This window comes from Lissotriton helveticus, chromosome 1_1 (genome assembly GCF_964261635.1).
Source record: "Lissotriton helveticus chromosome 1_1, aLisHel1.1, whole genome shotgun sequence".
In the NCBI taxonomy this organism is placed as follows: Eukaryota; Metazoa; Chordata; class Amphibia; order Caudata; family Salamandridae; genus Lissotriton; species Lissotriton helveticus.
Window position 1 is genome coordinate 1,468,319,457 of NC_136057.1, and position 18,903 is coordinate 1,468,338,359.

Here is an 18,903-nt window from a genome sequence, read left to right on the forward strand (position 1 = left end):
GATGTTATGGACCTAACAATGCCCCAAAGTGGACCTAAACTTCTTATAGTGTCATCCATGGGATATCTTCGTTAAGTCCCATCTTATCTGTCTGTAATCTATACACCCATTTTTGTTCTCGTTTGAAGAGGAAGGTGTTGATGTCTGTTATCTGCGATGAAATCATAGGTTGCTCAAGTACGGTCCAACGCAGATCCGTTGGAAGATGTTGTACTGAATAAAGTGATTTGTTAGTCTTGTGGCTTGTCTACCACACCGTATCGAGCTCTTGTGTTCTGAGATGCGCAACTTGACCTTGCGGGTCGTCATCCCCACATACCTTTTGTTACATGGGCAGGTGATCAAATAAATAAGGTTCATACTATTACAATTGGTGAACCTGCGTTGCTCCCATGGTCGGTCTGTGCCGATGTCAATAGTCACTGATCTTGATGTTTGGGGACAGGCGGCACATTGGCCACAAGGGTGATGGCCTGTAACCGCGGGCATATCCCATAAAGTGCCAACGGCTCGGGGAATTTCATTTTTCGGCCGTGTATGGACCAATTTGTCCTTCAGATTTTGGCCTCTCTTAAAGGCAAAGAGAGGAGGAGGCAGTGTGTCGGTGCCTGTGTTTAGAATACCCCAGTGTCTTTTTATTATGTGTTTGATTTGGTTCGACTGTACACCAAAGGTGCTGACACAGGTCAATCGATCCGTTCTGGGTTTAGATGGTAAAATTTCTAATAGAATTTCATGCTAACCACTTGACAGAAGATCTACTTGAAAAGGAGTATCCCAAAAAACTAATTCGGCAATCGAAGAAGAGAGCTTCAAATAACAACAGAGCCAGTCTATTAGAAATTTTACCATCTAAACCCAGAACGGATCGATTGACCTGTGTCAGCACCTTTGGTGTACAGTCGAACCAAATCAAACACATAATAAAAAGACACAGTTGGTCGCCGAACGACGTTTGTATATAAGCACTAAGTCACCCGTTTCAGCAGCAGATTTGCATGTCTTTATTTCACCAACCACTCGCATGATTCACACGCTAACAATTAGTCTTTACGTTTCAGCTCATTTTAATCTTGTTCTGATAGCTATGTCTGGTTTAATTACAGAGGCTCCCCGATGAAGGGCTGGTAATGCCCGAAATGCATTGGAGCATTTGGATAAATTTCTTTGGATGCATTTTTACTCATATGAAAATTTGAAAATTTGCATGATCTAAACTCAAGATGAATGATTAAAATTCATTTCTTGAACTATATTTGGAGTCTCATTTCCACGAGAACCAAAGGAGTGCCCGATATACAGGGATGTCACTATGGTCACATGGTGACACTTGATTATTATTTATAATTAATTGACCACAACCCTTGGGTCCTTACTAACGGTTGATAGTGACAGAGTTACATGAGGTTTATTTGTACCTTTTCATATTAAGTTATCTATGTTTAACAAACAAAGATCAGCCACTAGTGATACCTTTACTTTTTGCGTAGCCTCTAATATTAATTTGGCTTTTACAACTGCCCATAACAATTTCCATATTACGATAATGTCTCTACTCTAGGAGAGATTCGAACATCGTATCCATAACGCTTCTAACAGAAAGCGAACTCCAATTCCCAGATACTTTTGAAGTGGGGCGTGGTCCGCGGGAACACGTGACACGATACCCTCGCAATTGTGAATAGTGGTGTGAACATAAATTGTTATTACCACCAATGCCTAAATTGAGAGATTATTTGATCGTAACACTGCCGACATGACTTCAACCCGTTTGGCTAATCGACCATGCTCGGCTACGGGATGAGACAACTACAACTCCCAGAAACTCGGGACGTCATGACGTAGGTCACGTGATTACGTGACACACATCTCACGTTGTAGGCGTTATGAATGGCGGCTTCCTGCCCGGTTCGGTACCTCCCTCCAGACAGCCTAGACGGACGTCCGGAGTACCGACGGACAGGTAAGCGCCTACACCATCTGCTTACAGGCTATGGCATCTTGGAGTGCAGCGCGGTAACTCTTACCCGGGGACGAGTTCATTACTCAGAACTCAATTATCCAATAGCTACGGCTCTGTGCGCCGCAGATCACTTAACCATCTACTATAGCGTGGTAACTCCTATCCGGAGACAAGCACAGCATAGATTATGTGTAATCTACAAATATGCGGTGACAGCTGATTTGTTAAACTGAGTGGGTATGTTTGGCAAGAGCGAGGCAAGGTTGCGTACCGACCATTTACCATGTAAAAAACTCGGCGGTTTGTTTTAAACACGCCTTGTCGGTATTCGGCTGCTGGTTAACTTGAGCCTTACGAACAGACAAGAAGGAGATAGCACCCCTATCTTACGTCACCTAGCCTTTTTAATTTTTAATTTATATACAACTGAGTTGGTTAACAGCAGCAGACACCATACAAACTATGTCTGCCATTAATGATGTATGCAGCTTGTAAAATCCTTCCCTGACTTACCCCCCTTATATTTTTATAGAGCGGTGCTCCGTTTTACCTGAGCTGTAGCCAGGTGAGGTGGAGAGTGCATTCCATAAAATATAGGTGAGTGATGCAATGATTTCGCCTAAATAATATGATGGCAGTTTTTGGATTACTAGAATAGAATCCTCGACCGATAAATTGTATTGGCGATGTATTGATACTATCAAGATAGTGCCATATGTTGTAACTTACTGTGTGTATTTTGTGTACTTTTTTCTTTTTCTTATATCTACCTGCTGATACTGGGCGATCCGCGGATTACCTCATCAGGCGAATCCCAGGTGATATTTAAGAATTTTCTTTAAACACGTTATTTCACGATATGCAGTAGCATTTAGTAAGGTCCTGAGGAAGCAGCAGAAGACCTCGAGGCTTCATAAGAACTGCAGAAACATGTCGACCACATCACAACATTAGTAGCTATTTGTTGACGCTACTATGCTCTGATTTTAACCATTTGAGAGTGGATAGGATCATATTAACATTGTTTTTCCATTTCCACCACTCAATTTTAAGCACATTTTTGCACTTTATCACGTATTATTTACACATGCACTGCTTTTCAGCTTACCTCCTGATACCATAAACATTTTATATGCACTTTTGTCATATTTCCATCATAAGTGGGCTGCATCTATCCAGTCCACAGTGGGTAAAACCACCTTCCTTCGGGTGAAGGATCCCCAAATGATGCAGGGCGGTACAGGTCGGTGATCTGATGGGAACACTCATCCAATGGTGACACACTTTCGGTGGACTTGTTGGGTGTTTCCTTTATGCACACAGCCAATTTACAATTTGTCTAGACCCTTTGTTATCCATTGTTGGTATTGATAAGTAGTTAGGGATGATAACAAGTGTGGTCGGTAAATATTCCCTTGGACCCCCCCCCCTTTTTTTGTATATGTATAATACATTGCTGTCATATTGTCCATGCGGACAAGGACAGTCTTGTTGATGTAGTTGGAATGATTTTAATGCTAGAAAAATTGCCAGTAATTCTAGGTGATTGATGTGGAGCATTTTTTGTTGAGTGGTCCACCTGCCCAGAATTGTGTGGTTTACGAGATGGGCTCCCCAGCTGGTGAGTGATGCGTCCGCTGTTAGAACTATTTGTGGAAGTGGGTCTAGGAACGGCCACCCTTTGGAAAGGTTTTGTGTGTTCCACGCCTGCAGAGAGCGATGTGTGTGGCTGTACACTAACACCAGATCTGAAAGCTGGCCTTGAGCATGGTTCCACAGTAGTGCTAAGCATTCCTGTAAAGGGCGCATCTGAAGTCTTGCATGAGGTACTATGAAAATGCAAGAGGCCATCATTCCTATGAGCTGCATAAACACTCGAGCTGGTAGGGAGTGTTGGGGTTGGAATTTTGTGATGAGGGTCTGCATACTGGCTATCCTGGCTGGTTTGGGGCATGCAAGAGCTTTGGAAGTGTCTATTGTGGCCCCTAGATACTGATGTAGGTAGGAGGGCTGTAGATGGGGACTTGGTGAGGTTTATTGTAAACCCCAGGTCGTGGAGCAGCTAAATTGTTTTGTAAGTGTGGTGAACACACTGGCTGTGTGACTTGGCTTTTATGAGCCAGTCATTCAGGTATGGAAACCCATGAATCTGTTGTCTCCACAAGTGTGCAGCTACTACAGCAAGACACTTTGTGAAGACCCTGGGTGCTGTTGGTACTCCGAATGGGAGAACCTTAAATTGATAGTGTTGGCCGTCCACAGTAAACCTTACATATTTCCTGTGAGCAGGGTGTATAGGAACATGAAAGTAGGCGTCCTTGAGATCTACAGTGGCAAGGAAGTCACCCTGTTGAAGTAGTGTAAGGATTTGTTGAAGATTGATCATGTGAAAGTGATCTGACTGTGTAGAAATTGAGAGGTCTGAGGTCTAGTATTGGTCTGAGAGTACCATCCTTTTTTGGAATTAAAAAGTACAGGGAGTAAACCCCTATCCCTTGATGCTGGAGGGGAACTGGTTCTATTGCATGCTTTTGAAGCAGTGAGAGAACTTCCTGTTTGAGGAGCGTTAGATGTTCCATGGACATGGGACGCTGTTTGGGCGGTATGTTGGGGGGAGTTGCGGTAAGGTCCAGGTAGTAACGATACTGGATAATTTGTCTTACCCACTTGTCTGTAGTGATGGAGTCCCAGGCAGGTAGGAACTGTGAGAGTCTTCCTCCGACCGGATTGGAATGGCCTTGAGGAAGCAGAGGGAAGTCATTGTTTGGTAGTGGGAGAGGTACGATTGTTGTTACCTCGGCCTCTTACTTTGTTATTATTTCCCCTGTACCCACCTCTGAAATATCCTGTGTTGGGAGATGTTTGTGTGGGGCTTTTGTAAGAGGAGGAAGCAGTGTCTGCGCTGATGTTTTTGGATGCGCCCCTATAAAAAGAGCGACGAAAGGAGCCTCGTGTTCATGTAGTCTGTAATGCTCCCAAAGATTTTGCAGTGTCCGTGTCTTTTTTCATTATTTCTAAAGCTGTGTCTACAGCTGGGCGAAACAGGTGTTCTTGGTCGAACAGCTGATTCAAGAAGGTAGTTTGTACTTCTTGTTTAAAGCCAGAAATAAGCAACTATGCATGTCTGCATAGTAAGCCACTGGTGTTGACAGATCTAGATGCGGTGTCTGCTGCATCGAGGGCACATTTAATGGATGCATTTGTAATTAACTTGCCCTCCTGGACCAAATCATGGGCTTTGGCCTTGTATTGGTCAGGCAAATGCTGAATTAGGTTTTCAAGCTCATCATAGTGAGCCCTATCATGCCTGGCAAGAAGTGCTTGTGCATTAGCTATCCTCCAGTGATTAGCTGCTTGAGAGGCAACTTGTTTGCCTGAAGCGTCTAGTAGTTTAGACTCTTTGTCTGGAGGTGGAGCATCACCGGAGGTTTGAGAATTGGCACATTTTCTTGCATTAGATACTACCAAAGAATCTAGAGGGAGTTGTCCTTTAATGTAGGTGGAATCATTTGGGGCGGGTTTATATTTTTTATCAATGAGAGGATTGAGGATTCTGGTCCTGACAGGGTCCATGAAGATGTCTGGTGCGTGTTTAATGACACCTTTGAGCAGGGGCAATGTTTGTATTGTCCTTTGTGACTGGGCAAAAGTATCTACCAGGAAGTCTTCCTCCATGGGATCTGAATCCATTTGTACTCCATGATATTGGGCAGCCCTATTAATAATCTGACTAAACCCTATGTTGTCATCCAGGGGAAATGGCCGTGTTGGGTATGCCTCTGGATCGGGAAGGTCTGGAGGATCTGCAGGATCATTGTAATCTGCCCATGTGTCATGTGTTATAGTAGTGTCATCATCAGGGTTATCTAAAGGGTCATTATGTCCGCCCCCGTCCCCTAGGTCATCATCATCATCCTGTGGTGGTGGGGAGTGTGGAGACAGTCTAGGAGAGTGTATAAGAGACTTTCAGGAGATAAAGGCTTAGTAGGAAGAACAGGAGAAGAGGGTTGTAGGGGTGAAGTTGCAAAGTCTCTTTTCTTCACAGGCACCTCAGGAGAGCGTGAGGTGTCGAATTTCCTCTTGTTTGTGGGGAGACTGACAAAATGGCCTGTTTTAGGGTCCACATGCAATCTTTTGTTTCGGATTGATAGGATCTGCTTGGAACAGTTCTTCCTGGTTGGCATCGCCTTTCGGTGCAGATTTTTTCGGTTCCAAACTGCAATCATCCAAGCCCAACACCAGATGGCGATCTATGCAAAAGTATGAATTCTGCAGCTCATATGCCTCGAACATAATCTACTGGTGATCTATGCAAAAGTATGAATTCTACAGCTCATATGCCTCGAACATAATCAAGCTCCTTTCACACTCAACACTTCAGCAGAGCAGGACCACAGTAGAGTGCATTTCGGGCCAAGCCACTCCAACATCCACCACCACCAGCCGTTTGAGGTAGAAAATTACCTGGGTTCCCTACTAGCTGTTGCCTCTAAACAAAGGCAACAGCTAGTAGGGAACCCAGGTAATTTTCTATAGTCTAGACTGTTTGTGCAGATCACGGCTGTACACTAAAACATCATCAGGTAGATGTCATAAGATGACATGCCTGCACTCTGACGTGGATTAGAAGTCATTAGCATACCTTGGTCTTGAATTTTTGCTTCATCAGAGACAACTCTGCAAATGGGCTTGGGGGTTTCTTCTCCTTGCGCATCTGTATGCAAATGAAATAAAAAACGGAATGAATAAAACACTGAATCTTGTATAAAACCATGTGAGGAGTTTGTGATGAAAGTAGGACAATGAGGATAAGAGGGAAAGAAGACGGTGGAAGAACAGTCTAAAATGGCATGAAGGCAAAAAAGAGAAACAATGAGGCTTAAGGATATAGACAGATAATCAAGCACGGTGAACAACGTTTACAACGCAACTTTTACCACGCAACTTTTACAACGCAAGTCGTTACAACGACTTGCGCTGGGGGGCGCTGTAGGATAGGGAATAGTTTCATTTACTATCCAAAACCTTCCCTACTATCCACTGGGACTGGAGTTGGAATAGTAAATTAAACTATTCACTATCCAGCGCCCCCCAACGCAAGTCGTTGTAACGACTTGCGTTGTAAAACCTGCGTGGTAAAGTCATGCGTTGTAAATACATGCGTAGTAACGACATACATCCATCAAGCACACATATACAGTGGAACTTAGAGGTGCAGACAGGAAAGGAAAAACTCCAACCTGATAATGTACTCAATGCTGATTTCCATGTATTCAATTTGATGCAGTATAACAAGGTGTGCACATCCGGTTGCAGCGAGCAAGCTTTCCTCCTTTTTAGGTCGAGCAGAGTCTGCTCGAGACCTATTGCTGCCCGTATCTGGGAATGTAGACACGAGTCTGACGCGCGCTTTTCCATTCTCAGTTTTCACCGCGGGAGCGCGCCTCTGAGACGCGCTTGCGCAGACGCACACACAGCCCCTGCTTTCGCCTGGCTTGCATGCAAACACGGCGCACACACACACAGCCAGCCCCCACCCTCTGCACACACACACACACAGGCGCGCGCACACATACACACGCTGCCGCCCCCCCACCCCTCCTGCACACACACACACACACACACACATACAGACACGCGCACACAGACACGCGCACACAGACAGAGAAGGAGCTATTACTACTGGGCAACCATTATAACTCGATGCGATGTAAAGAGCTTAATTATCCTAAACTCAGTAGTAATAGCTCCTTCTCATACAATCTCTACATGTTGAGGTGCATATACTATATTTAGACATTTCTACAAGCCCGATTGGGCCGCCTTTGTTTTAAACGATGATGAGATAAGAATGTGTGTATTGATGTCATGTTGGTTTTGTTGTACCGCGTACTAGAGGTAGTTGTCTCTGTTGTTCATGTGAAAGAATGAGACACCACATGATTTTTTAGTTTGGTGTGTTCTTCTTTTTAGAGCGGTGCCTCCTACATCCTGAGCTGTTGCCAGGTGGGGCGAGGTTTTGTCCTTTGTACTATTACGGTAAGAAGGAATGTTGCCCCATTGAGTGGGGATAAATGTGATGGCATAAGAACTTCATAGCCACATACAATTAGAGAACGTTCTAGATATTCTTGTTCAAGTATCATTTGTGTTGTGTGCCTTTTTATTTTTCAGAAATCTGTTGACACTACGAGGAATTCCGGAGTGTGAGATGTTATACTCACAGTATATCCTTTTTGAATGAGTTGTGAACAGCAGTAGCTTTATTATCTTTAGAGGTCCTGATGAAAGCACATGGCTGAACCTTTGGCTTTTAAGTGCTGAAACATGTCGACCACTTCTGTTGAGGACAGCTATTTGTTAAAACTGATCCTAGAGTTGTTTTTAATCCTTAATCGTGACTGACACTAATAAAGTTTTCAGTCTGCTCACGCACCAATTTTACAGAAATTTTTTTGCACTTTGCACTCCACTAATTGCACTGCACTGTAAAAATTGTTCCCACACATTTAAACTTGCTCATCTTGGTAATTATACCTTTGACACTCGAAAGCTCTGATACAAAGAGAGCTGGATTGTCTTTCTATACAAAAGGATACCCAAATGATGAAGCTGACCACCAGGCGTGGTGAATGATGGGAATCCACATACATAAATTTGTATGTCACCTTGTCACATTACATTTTTGAGACTTTTTAGGTATCTTGTTATGTTCTCTTATCATATAGACGCTGGTATATATTTTGTATTTGCATGTCAGTTCGGGGCTACATATCCCAGTTAGTCTTTAAACTCTGGCCTCTGACCCTACCTTACCTTTCCCTGTGTATGTCATATTGGGTTGTCTTCTGAAACCTGGTAATTTGGGATGTTGGGGTACAGGGATGCCTTGCGCTGTGGTTCGGAGTAAACAGGTGGGTGTTTTAGGATGTGTCCTGAGCTCGTGCACGTCAGGCTGCTGGGGAACAGGTGAGCAGTGAATCGTGTGCTCGAGGCTTTAAATCAACGCAGCATTAGCAAGAAATGCCACCCCACTGCGGGCCCTGGAAGCTTCCGGAATGGCGCCTCTCAATAGAGCCAGCACCAAGCCGCGCTTTAAGTGCAGCCTTGAAGGCGCTCACTCACGCGCGCGCCCCTCTCCGCCAGGTGCCGCTGCCCAGGGTGGCGCCTGACGTGCCCCTGACACCTATTCACCGCGTCCAATGAAAAGACCGCTGCTTCCTTCGTCACAGGCAATTATTTCCCCCCTTATTTTCAGGAACCATAGAATTGCAATCATTCCGTTACTTTTATAGTGCTGCGCTGGTACAAGCCGCATAGGGTTTTATGAATGCAGCTAAATTATATATTCCCTCCTCCCCCTCGCTCTCTCTAGCTCTCCGTCTCTCCCACACACCCCTGCCTCCCCCAGCTCTCTCTGACTCCCACTCATCCTCTCCTCTCCTCTCCCTTTCTGACTCTCTCTCTTGCTCATTCCACCGCCCACACGCGCTCAACGCCTCTCTGCCCCCAACCTGTCCACCTCCTCCAGCCCCCACTCCCGCTCTTTCTCTATCATTGCGGTTTGCTCTAAACATGGCAGGAACTCAAAGCCACAAATCTTTAAACACAAATTCACCGACACACACAGACAAGTAAAATGCATGCACACACAACGACTTGTCACACACAGGCAATTATAAATACATACAGTCATACAGATGCTAACATGCAACCCACACCATGCACAGTTCATGCAGTTACATTCATTACTGTTACATATATGGCACAAGCACTCACGCACATATGAGCTAATTCAGACATGTACAGATATAAAAAAAATAAAGCAAAGACAGACAGATACATGTAACAATTGACATAACGTGCACACAAGCACAAAAGCACTCACGCACAGACAACAAACGGAGACACAGAGAAAACACAAAATACAGACATATGATTCCATAGATAAACAGCAACCGTTGCTGTTTATCTATGCTGCAACACACACATGCAACCGCAAGCAGACACGCAGCACACCTACACTACTGCACATCACAAAGTGTGTTATATTATGGCATGCTCTGAGCGTGTTTTTATAGTACATTTCCACCCCAGCATCAATCTGCGCAACCATTCAACAACAACTGGTTCAAATATGTTCTCTCAATGTTTCAAACTTTATTACAAATGTCACAAAAAGATGTTAATATTTCACTTCTGTTCTTGGATTTTCGTCACAATAAAATACACTGAACATCATCTTCACAAAAGTTATTTACAAAAGTTTAAGCTATTGCCATTATAAATTAAAATCCCTTTTATTTAAGTATTAATTATTTTAAAAAAATTAAAAGCCATTGTAATTTGTAATATTAATACAGCTAAGTCACGTAAATACAAAACATGTTGCATTACAAATGCTATAGGTGTCACATTTGCGAAAGATATAACTATTGGCATTATAAATGACAAAGCTATTAATTTAGCTATTTTCAAAACTAACACATAAATAAAAAAAATTGTCATTTACAAGACCAATAGCTCAAACTTTCCTAATGCGAGACCTATTGCATTGCAAATGCTTGTTATTTTTCTGGGTGCTTGCTGCAATTCCCCACTTAGTATCACCGAAACTCACTCTACTGTTCCAAACCTTGCCTTCCACACTGTCAATACCCTTCCTCATGCTATTCTCCACATTTCCTATGGCTCTTTAGGCCCCTCAATTGGTATTCTAATTCTATCTGTGAATCTTTCCACTTATCTCTGTGCAGTTCTCAATAACCAAGCTCCCTGCACTGTGACTCTTCTAGCACTCCACAATCTCATGTCAGTTTCTCCTGCCCTCCTTCTCCAACATAGGACTCTACCCTGATCACCCACTCTCCTCCATCAGCAGGCCCCAAATCTAGTGACTCTTTCTCGCTCCTAGAGACTGTCAGAATCCATGATCTCACATTCTTCTTTGCACTTTCTTCACTTTCCTTTGAATTGAAGGACAGTAAACAAAATTACGTCAGAAAGTACGCACCGATTTCCTCGCATACTGACAACCACACACAAATAAGATGCAGAGAAACCCAATATCAAGAGAATATAATAATCTGTAACAACAGTGAGGTAGCAGGGATAGAACATGCATGCGTACAAGCGTCTGCATCTGGTGTTAGGATTCCAAATAGTAGTAACAAATATTTTGAGAACCACCTGTGTGTAACATCCTGTGGAGACTTTTTTAAGACATTGGAAACAGTGAAAACAGAACTTAAGGAACTGGTGGTTATTCAGCCAGGAACCACTTTAAAAACTTGGAAACCACAGAGACCAATCTTAGGGCAATCATTTAATTTCTACACAAAATTAGACAAAGCCGTCAAATAAACCCACAGTAGATATTTGAGACCTAATTTAGCAAGATTTCAGTATGCTTCAAAAATGAAGCAATATCAGCAGCACAACTCTAAGAAACTATGGAACAGCAAAACATAAATGTCAGACTGACTATGCTTTCATGAGAAAGTTATCACTTATGAACTTTGACTACTGAAAAAACATGAGATCTGTTTATGTTTTTATGTGTACTGTTACGCAGCACATATCACGCCAGGATGATGCCAGAATATTTTACATTAGGCAGAGTCTGATTTTGTAGGAACTGTGGAGAAGCTACAGGAGCCGCCCTGTAAAACAAGGGCATGCAAATATGTATTGCAACAGTATATAACGTATCACGTCCCTTTGATGTAGAATTCTAACAGAGCTATATGGTTTTCATGACAGTTGTTGATGAATGGTGACAACATATGGTTTTCTATTTGATCTCTTATGACTAACAGATATTTGCTATACACAGAACCAAGAAGAATACCTTGTCTAATAAGTGAACACTTTTTTTTGCATACAAGCACATGTATAAGCAATTAAATTTGGCACAGATTTTGCTACATTTATCCATATAGGAGTTGCGAAGCACGTGTTGGCCTCTTGTATTCGCAAGATGAAAAGCTAATACATTAATAAATCCATCTAATAGTTATCATTAGTTGGATTTGATGCTCAAGGAAGTCAGACAAAACACACGACCTTGAAAGAACCTGCCTTTTAGTATGCATTGCAACAATGTTTCTAAGAGGTAACTGTTCTAAGTTAGAGAGAGATGCTGATTACACCATAGGGTATGGTATATTTCAGTGGTACTTGTCCTATGTTCTGTGGACTATTGGGAATCTGCAACACCTACTCAGGCAGTCCGAAACTATTTACAAAAACAAAGAATAGTAATAGATTAAAAAAGTATATATGCATAAAAAAAAGAAAAATATCTATGAAAGATGCAAAGTGGGTGCCATATTGGATAGCTCAGTGAAAGAGAAGTAGTAAATGGTAGGCAAAAGTCGGATGTAAATATGGAAATAATGACATGCAGGGGTGAAGTATGAATGCAGCGGGATAAGCAATGGTGTTACAAAGGCCCAAACAGTAATGAGGTCGTCAAAAACGAAAGCCGATAGATGACTTGTCTCGAATGAACTGCATGTTAACTTATAAATGTGTGGTATGGGAAAGAGCTATGATGCTGAAATAAAACAAATATGATGTAGAAGTGCCATGAATTAAAGAAAATGTGTAATATTAAACTAGTAACAGAATGAAGGAAAAAATGATCAACCTAAGGAAAAAACATGATGAGGATCTCCTTATTTATAATATGAGAGACTGAAGAGAAAGTAATCAGAAGTTGGCTATGGGAAAACTGTACAAGTTATAAAGTAAATCATACAGCAGCTCTCCACATCATGTCTTAGAATAACACAGCATAAAATGTTTGTTGGTGAAGCGTCATTCAAACGCACAGAGGCGACTCGCAATAAATATCTGTATAAATCAACAGTAGGATCCACATTAAATTAAATTATGTGTTGAAAGGTTCATTGAAATGTAAGCAGTGGGTGACAGATAAACATATACTAAGGAAGTAACATAGTGTTAGAATGTATTACTGATTCATGAAATGACAGATTTGAGACATATTTCCCCAAACACTTTGAAATGTTATTTTACAGGAATTAACACAGTTCTCTATCTTGTTTCAACCCATAGTCCACACAACGTGATTTGGATATCAATTTAGCATTCAGCCGTCTAAGTCTTAACTCTCTATGACGACCTCCGGGATGAGGGAAGACAATCTGAGAACAATGGAATCATAGCTGAGACAATTGGTGTAATTTGTGTTGCCCTTTAACCCCTTCCAGGCTGATGACGAGCTCAGCTCGTCATGAGCGTTACATTCCGTGCGCTCATGACGAGCTGAGCTCGTCATGAACCGCGGGGTTTTTAAAATCGCCGCGCACAGCGGGAAAAGACGCTGCAGCGATGCGGTTAAGTTTCTGGCTAAGGGAGATCTTTTATCAGCAATCCTGATTGCTCTTTATGTGTTTCAGTATCTTTTCTCAATGGGCAGATCGTGCTTCTCACATGTATGCAAAAAGAACAATTGATGGACAGACTGCAGAACAATGTCATACATTCACCCCAGTACAGAGAACTGGGCCTAAATCCATCGTTTTTTGCTCACCATGCCATTTCAGTTTGGACCCAGCCATATGCAAATCAGTCTTGACCCTGCACCCAATGGGAATAGTCCAGCCCGAACTGCCAGGCCAGGTCCTCCTTGGACTAGAAACAAGCATTCTAGTACCAGTTTCGGGCTTTCAGCCCTCATCAGCTAAGATAGCTTGACTCCAGTGGCATGGAGAGCATTGGACCCACGTCTGGGCATACCCATCTAACTCGGGAGGACAAAGGCCAAAAGAACAATTGATGGACAGAATGCAGACCAATGTCATACATTCACCCCAATACAGAGATCTGGGCCTAAATCCATTGTTTTTTTGCTCACCATGCCAGTCCAGTTAGGACCCAGCCATATGCAAATCATTCTTGACCCTGACCCAATGGGGCCAGTCCAGCCCGAACTGCCAGGCCAGGTCCTCCCTGGACTGGAAACAAGCACCCTAGGACCAGTTTGGGGCTTTCAGCCCTCATCAGACAGGATAGCTTCACTCCAGTGGTATTGAGAGCACGGGACCTACGTCGGCATACCCGTCCAACTCATGGTGACAAATGCAAAAGGAACAATTGATGGACAGAATGCAGAACAATGTCATACATTCACTCCAGTACAGAGATCTGGGCCTAAATCCATTGTTTTTTGCTCACCATGCCATTCCAGAAACCGGTCCCAGGATGCTTGTTTCTGGTTCAGGGAGGACCTGGCTTGGCAGTTCGGTCTGGACTATTCCCATGAGGCACAGGATCAAGACTGATTTGCATAGATGTTACTGAAGAGGCAGCTAAGGCTCAATATCAAACCACCCAGTATCGTATTTATGACGTCGGGTAATAAGGCCGGTAAACTGCAGGCATGGTTGGATAAAAGAGAGCTGGCAAACAGGTGGGTTGCCCAGACAGTGGGACAGGAAGGAGGGATGATAAGGGACAGAGCCGAAATAGCTGGTGTCTACACATCCAGGCAGTCTGCCACGCAGGTTGAATCAGCAGAATTGTTGGCCACTTTGCCGCTACCGGCTCTGGATGCCCAAGTCGTGGAGAGCCTAGAGGCTGATTTTACAGTCGAAGAGGTTACCAAGGCCATTGGCTCCCTTCAGTCCGATAAAGCAATGGGCCTGGGTGGTCTCCCAATAGAATGATATAAATCCAACGCTAAAACTATTGCCCCTTTTTTAGTCAGAATGTATGAAGAAAGCCGAGCTTGCGGTATGTTGCCCGCTACGCAACGACTAGCCACTATCGTAATGATCTTCAAAAAAGGAAAGCCCGCGGAGGAATGTAGCTCCTACCATCCCATCTCTTTATTAGACCCTGAAGGGGAGATCCTCGCCAAGCTCTTGGCGCAGCGCCTCTCTCCATGCCTTCTTAAACTAATACACCCGGACCAATCGGGCTTTATGCCCACTAAAACACAGCATTGAACCTCCGAAGGTTGTATGGAGTGCTGGGTAGAGCCGCCACTATACAAGAAGATTCCATTATTATGTCTCTCGACACCAAAATGGCCTTCGATATGATAGAATGGCTGTTTCTTTTCGCCGCACTTGAGCGGTATGTTTTCGGGAGCCGATTTGTGTCTTGAGTGCGTTTTCTTTACGCGGATCCCTTGGCACGGATTTCCGTGAATGGTACCCGCTCCGCTTCCTTTGCCTTGGGGAGGGGTACATGACAGGGTTGCCCGCTTTTGCCCCTGCTCTTTGCCCTGGCCCTGATACCCCTGTATAAGGGGAGACCCGCTCAATAGGGGCTTGAATTGGTCGCCTGATCGGTCCGATAGGATTTCCCTTTACGCCGACGACATTCTGTTGTATCTGGCCAGACCTTTCTCACTACGGCAAGTCCTCCACATTTTTACTTTATTTAAAAAATATTCCAGGTATCCTATTAACTGGGAAAAGTCCGTGGTGTATGTGTTGAGCGGAGATCCTCCACTTCTACCGACGGGTTTTGAAGCCCGCATAGTGACTGACGGCTTTCAGTATTTAGGTATCTATGTCACGCCAGATTCCTCTGTCTTTTATGAACGCAAAGTATGCCCCCCTTGCTTCGTCTCAAAGCAGATATCCGTCATTGGAAAACATTACCCCTAACTTTGTTAGGTGGAGCGGCCCTTTACAAAATGATGGATCTTCCCCGTTTTTTTACGTTTTAGAGAACGCTCCGTTTCTCCGCTGTATTTTCAACTAATTGAATCGAAGTTAGGGCCTTGCTTTGGGATTGGGGTCCTTCCTGTATCCCGGGTACTAAAATGACAAAGAGCTGATATGATGGTGGTATCGCCTTGCCTGACATCAGATCTTATTACTGGGTCTCCCAATTAGTGGTTTTAAATCGTTGGGTTCATCGACCTATTTCGGACCCCGCCTATAGTATGAACCGCTACAATATGCTACCCGGCTCTTATCTCAGAGGACTCTATGGAGGTGCGCGCCATGTCCCCAGGTTCACTCCAATTTACACTGCTGTGGACATATGGCAAAAAGCAACACTGGCCTTGGGGTGGAGCGACAAAATAACTCAATCCTTAATCACACTCCAGACGCTCAAGAGAAACTGCGGGCTAAATGGGTGGATGATATTGGAGATCTGGACGACGATTATTGGAGAGAGGCACTAGCATCCTCGTGTGAGGTAGCGATCCGGTCACGATTTCGACTTGTACAACTTAAATTGTTGCATCGGACGTACTACACCAGTGAGGTGCTGGTCAAGATGGGTGTGAGGGATTCCCCTGCTTGCCGACGTGGATGTGGGCAAGATGGCACTTATATGCACCAATGGTGGCACTGCCCTGTCGTACGGGAATATTGGGAAACAGTTAGTGCTGGCATGGCTCGTGTTTGTAATTCCAAGATAGACGACTCCCCCCATATGTGTCTCCTTAATATTTGGGATGCCACAGATTTGTCCCATTCTAAAAGGCTGTGGGTCACGTTGGGATGTGTGGTGACAAAGCGCAACATTGCTAGAACATGGAGGGTTGGAGTTCAGCTGTGTTATAAAGATTGGGAGTCATGCATGGATGGGTGTATGCAGGCAGAGAAGGCGGTTTATGAAAGCAGGGGTTGCCAACAAAAAAGGTCCAAAATATGGGGTCCGTGGAATGAAAGTAGAGGTTTGCTGTGTAACCCTGTTGCCCCCCTCCTCCCTTGTGGTAGACGATGAAGATATTTAATTGCTTTATATATGGAACGACAATGTATGTTCTCTTGTAATGTTTCCCAACGCCTATATGTGCACATACGCTTTGTTTTGAGCTTTTTGTATTGGGTGATTATGGTATTGTATTGTTTCGTTTTATGTTTCTTTGAATAAAAAGATTTTTTTTTAAAAGACTGATTTGCATATGGCTGGGTCTAAACTGGGGTGGCATGGTGAGCAAAAGAAGGATGGATTTAACCCAGATCTCTTGACTGGGGGTGAATGTATGATTTATTCACAATTCAGTCCATCATTTGTTTGCGTAGCACTTCTCACATGTATGAGCAGGCTTGCACATATGATAACGCAGACACATTATCAGGTGCTGCAATTGATAAAATTAAAAATATTGTAAATATGGCCTATGTTACACTGGAAATCCTGCCAACAGTTGCATGAGTATTGACATATTCTGCGTTGGCCACATTTTTAAAAGCCTAAAAGCTTTGAGTACAGCCATCCTTTCCTTGTCAAATGGTTTACGAAACTAGTGCAGAGTATTTTTCTCAGTATTGGTCAGTGTTTGTAAATCATATTAGGTCTGTTATCAATTTCCACTTTATGTCCCGTTTGCTTTGAGAACCCAACAGTGTTAAAAGAGAATGTTGTAGATGTCCTTATTATTATTACTGTACAGTGTTATTAAGGCCTTATGTTGTTTTGTTTTTAACCAGGTGGTGTGTGCTGTTAGAGAATGAATCTCTTTTGGTTTTGACTTATGCTGTTAATTGCTTGTTATTTCTGAGAATAGCAATGTCCACAGCCACATTTCAATGACAAGACTCAGACACTTCCTGGCAGCACTTCCTTTTTACCATCCCCATGCCACTGGCTCAATCCAGGTTCCCTGGCTTTATTGATTGGGATTGACCCCCTCATTATTAACAAGCCATTATACTGCCTCCAGGATTCATTATCCAGGCTCTTCAACGCAACCATTCACTTTTTGCTGTTCTCTGAAATAATATGCTCTGCTTGAACTACCCTATCCTTAGGATGACCCGTCAATATTGAATAGTTTGAAACTCTATCTATGGCTCAAGCTATCAAGACACAAAAGAAATTAGTTACTTACTGGTAACTCAAGTGCTCCAACATTGGATCTTTTATATGTTCACAAGCTTGAATAATTAACCGTTGTCAGGCTGAGAATCCCCAGTACATTCAAGTGGCAGTATACAGTGTAAAATATACAATAAACCGTATATAATATAAAATGGCCCTAGGCCTGAAACCACATAGTATGTTTAGTAACACACCCACCCCATTTGAAAGAGCCAAAACTTCAGGCAATGAGGTGGAAGCTTAAGCACTCCGACTTCCCCTAGAGGCCACCATAGCTCAGATTTCAAAGCACAAGTGAAAGAGGTTTCTCAGGACTGCCTGTCCCACTGCTGTGTCAACTTCTGGGTCCACATCTAGGCAGTACAGCTTCATGAATGTATGCCTTCTCCTCCAAGTGGCAGCACTGCAGATGTCTCTCATAGGCACCCCAGCACAGAGTGCTGCAATTGAAGCCATTCCCCTGGTGGAATGTGTCCTCACTTTTCCCTGGAGAGGACGATTGACTTTGGCATGACAGAAAGCAATACAGGCTAAAGCCAATGTACTATCCCCTGTCTGGACTGGGCTTGGGAGTGCAAATGATACAAATAGTTGGTCTGATGTGCGTATGACCTTTGCCTTTTCTATAATGAATTTGCGACATCTACGCAAGTCTAGAGCGTGAAATTATCTTTCTGCTGGTGAAGATGGATGAAGAAAGAAGAATCTAAGAACAACAGACTCATTCAAATGGACGTTAGTAGGCACTTTAGAATAAATTTAGGATTGGTTATGAGTATAACTTTGTCCTTAGTACACCGGAGAAAATATTCTCTGACGGTGAATGCCTGAATCTTTTCCATTCTCCCAGTGGATGTCAGAGCCAGGAGTAGTGCTGTCTTCCATGAAAATTGTTTAAATCCACTCTAAGTATAGGCTCAAAAGGATGCAACATCAGCTGACTGAGGACTGTATTAAGTTATCATGGAGCAGGAGGATGTTGAAGAGGTGGAACTCCTCTAAAAAGCCCTTTCGTTATCTGTTTAATGACCCTGTGGGAAAACAAAGTAGATTTTGAACTGTCAGTCCTTCTGAATCTGAATATTGCAGCCAGATGGATCGTTACTGAAGAATATTTG

The 18,903-nt window shown here is 43.3% G+C and overlaps 1 protein-coding gene across 1 annotated transcript in view; it reads right to left on the minus strand.

Annotated features, from left to right (window-relative positions):
- The window catches only part of ESYT1 (extended synaptotagmin 1), a 433,655-nt gene that overhangs the window by 103,232 nt on the left and 311,520 nt on the right, over nucleotides 1–18,903 (minus strand). Inside the window, exon 23 of the mRNA XM_078686263.1 lies at nucleotides 6,606–6,677. Within this exon, the coding sequence (XP_078542389.1) occupies nucleotides 6,606–6,677 (72 nt within the window). The remainder of the gene's footprint in view (nucleotides 1–6,605; nucleotides 6,678–18,903) is intronic.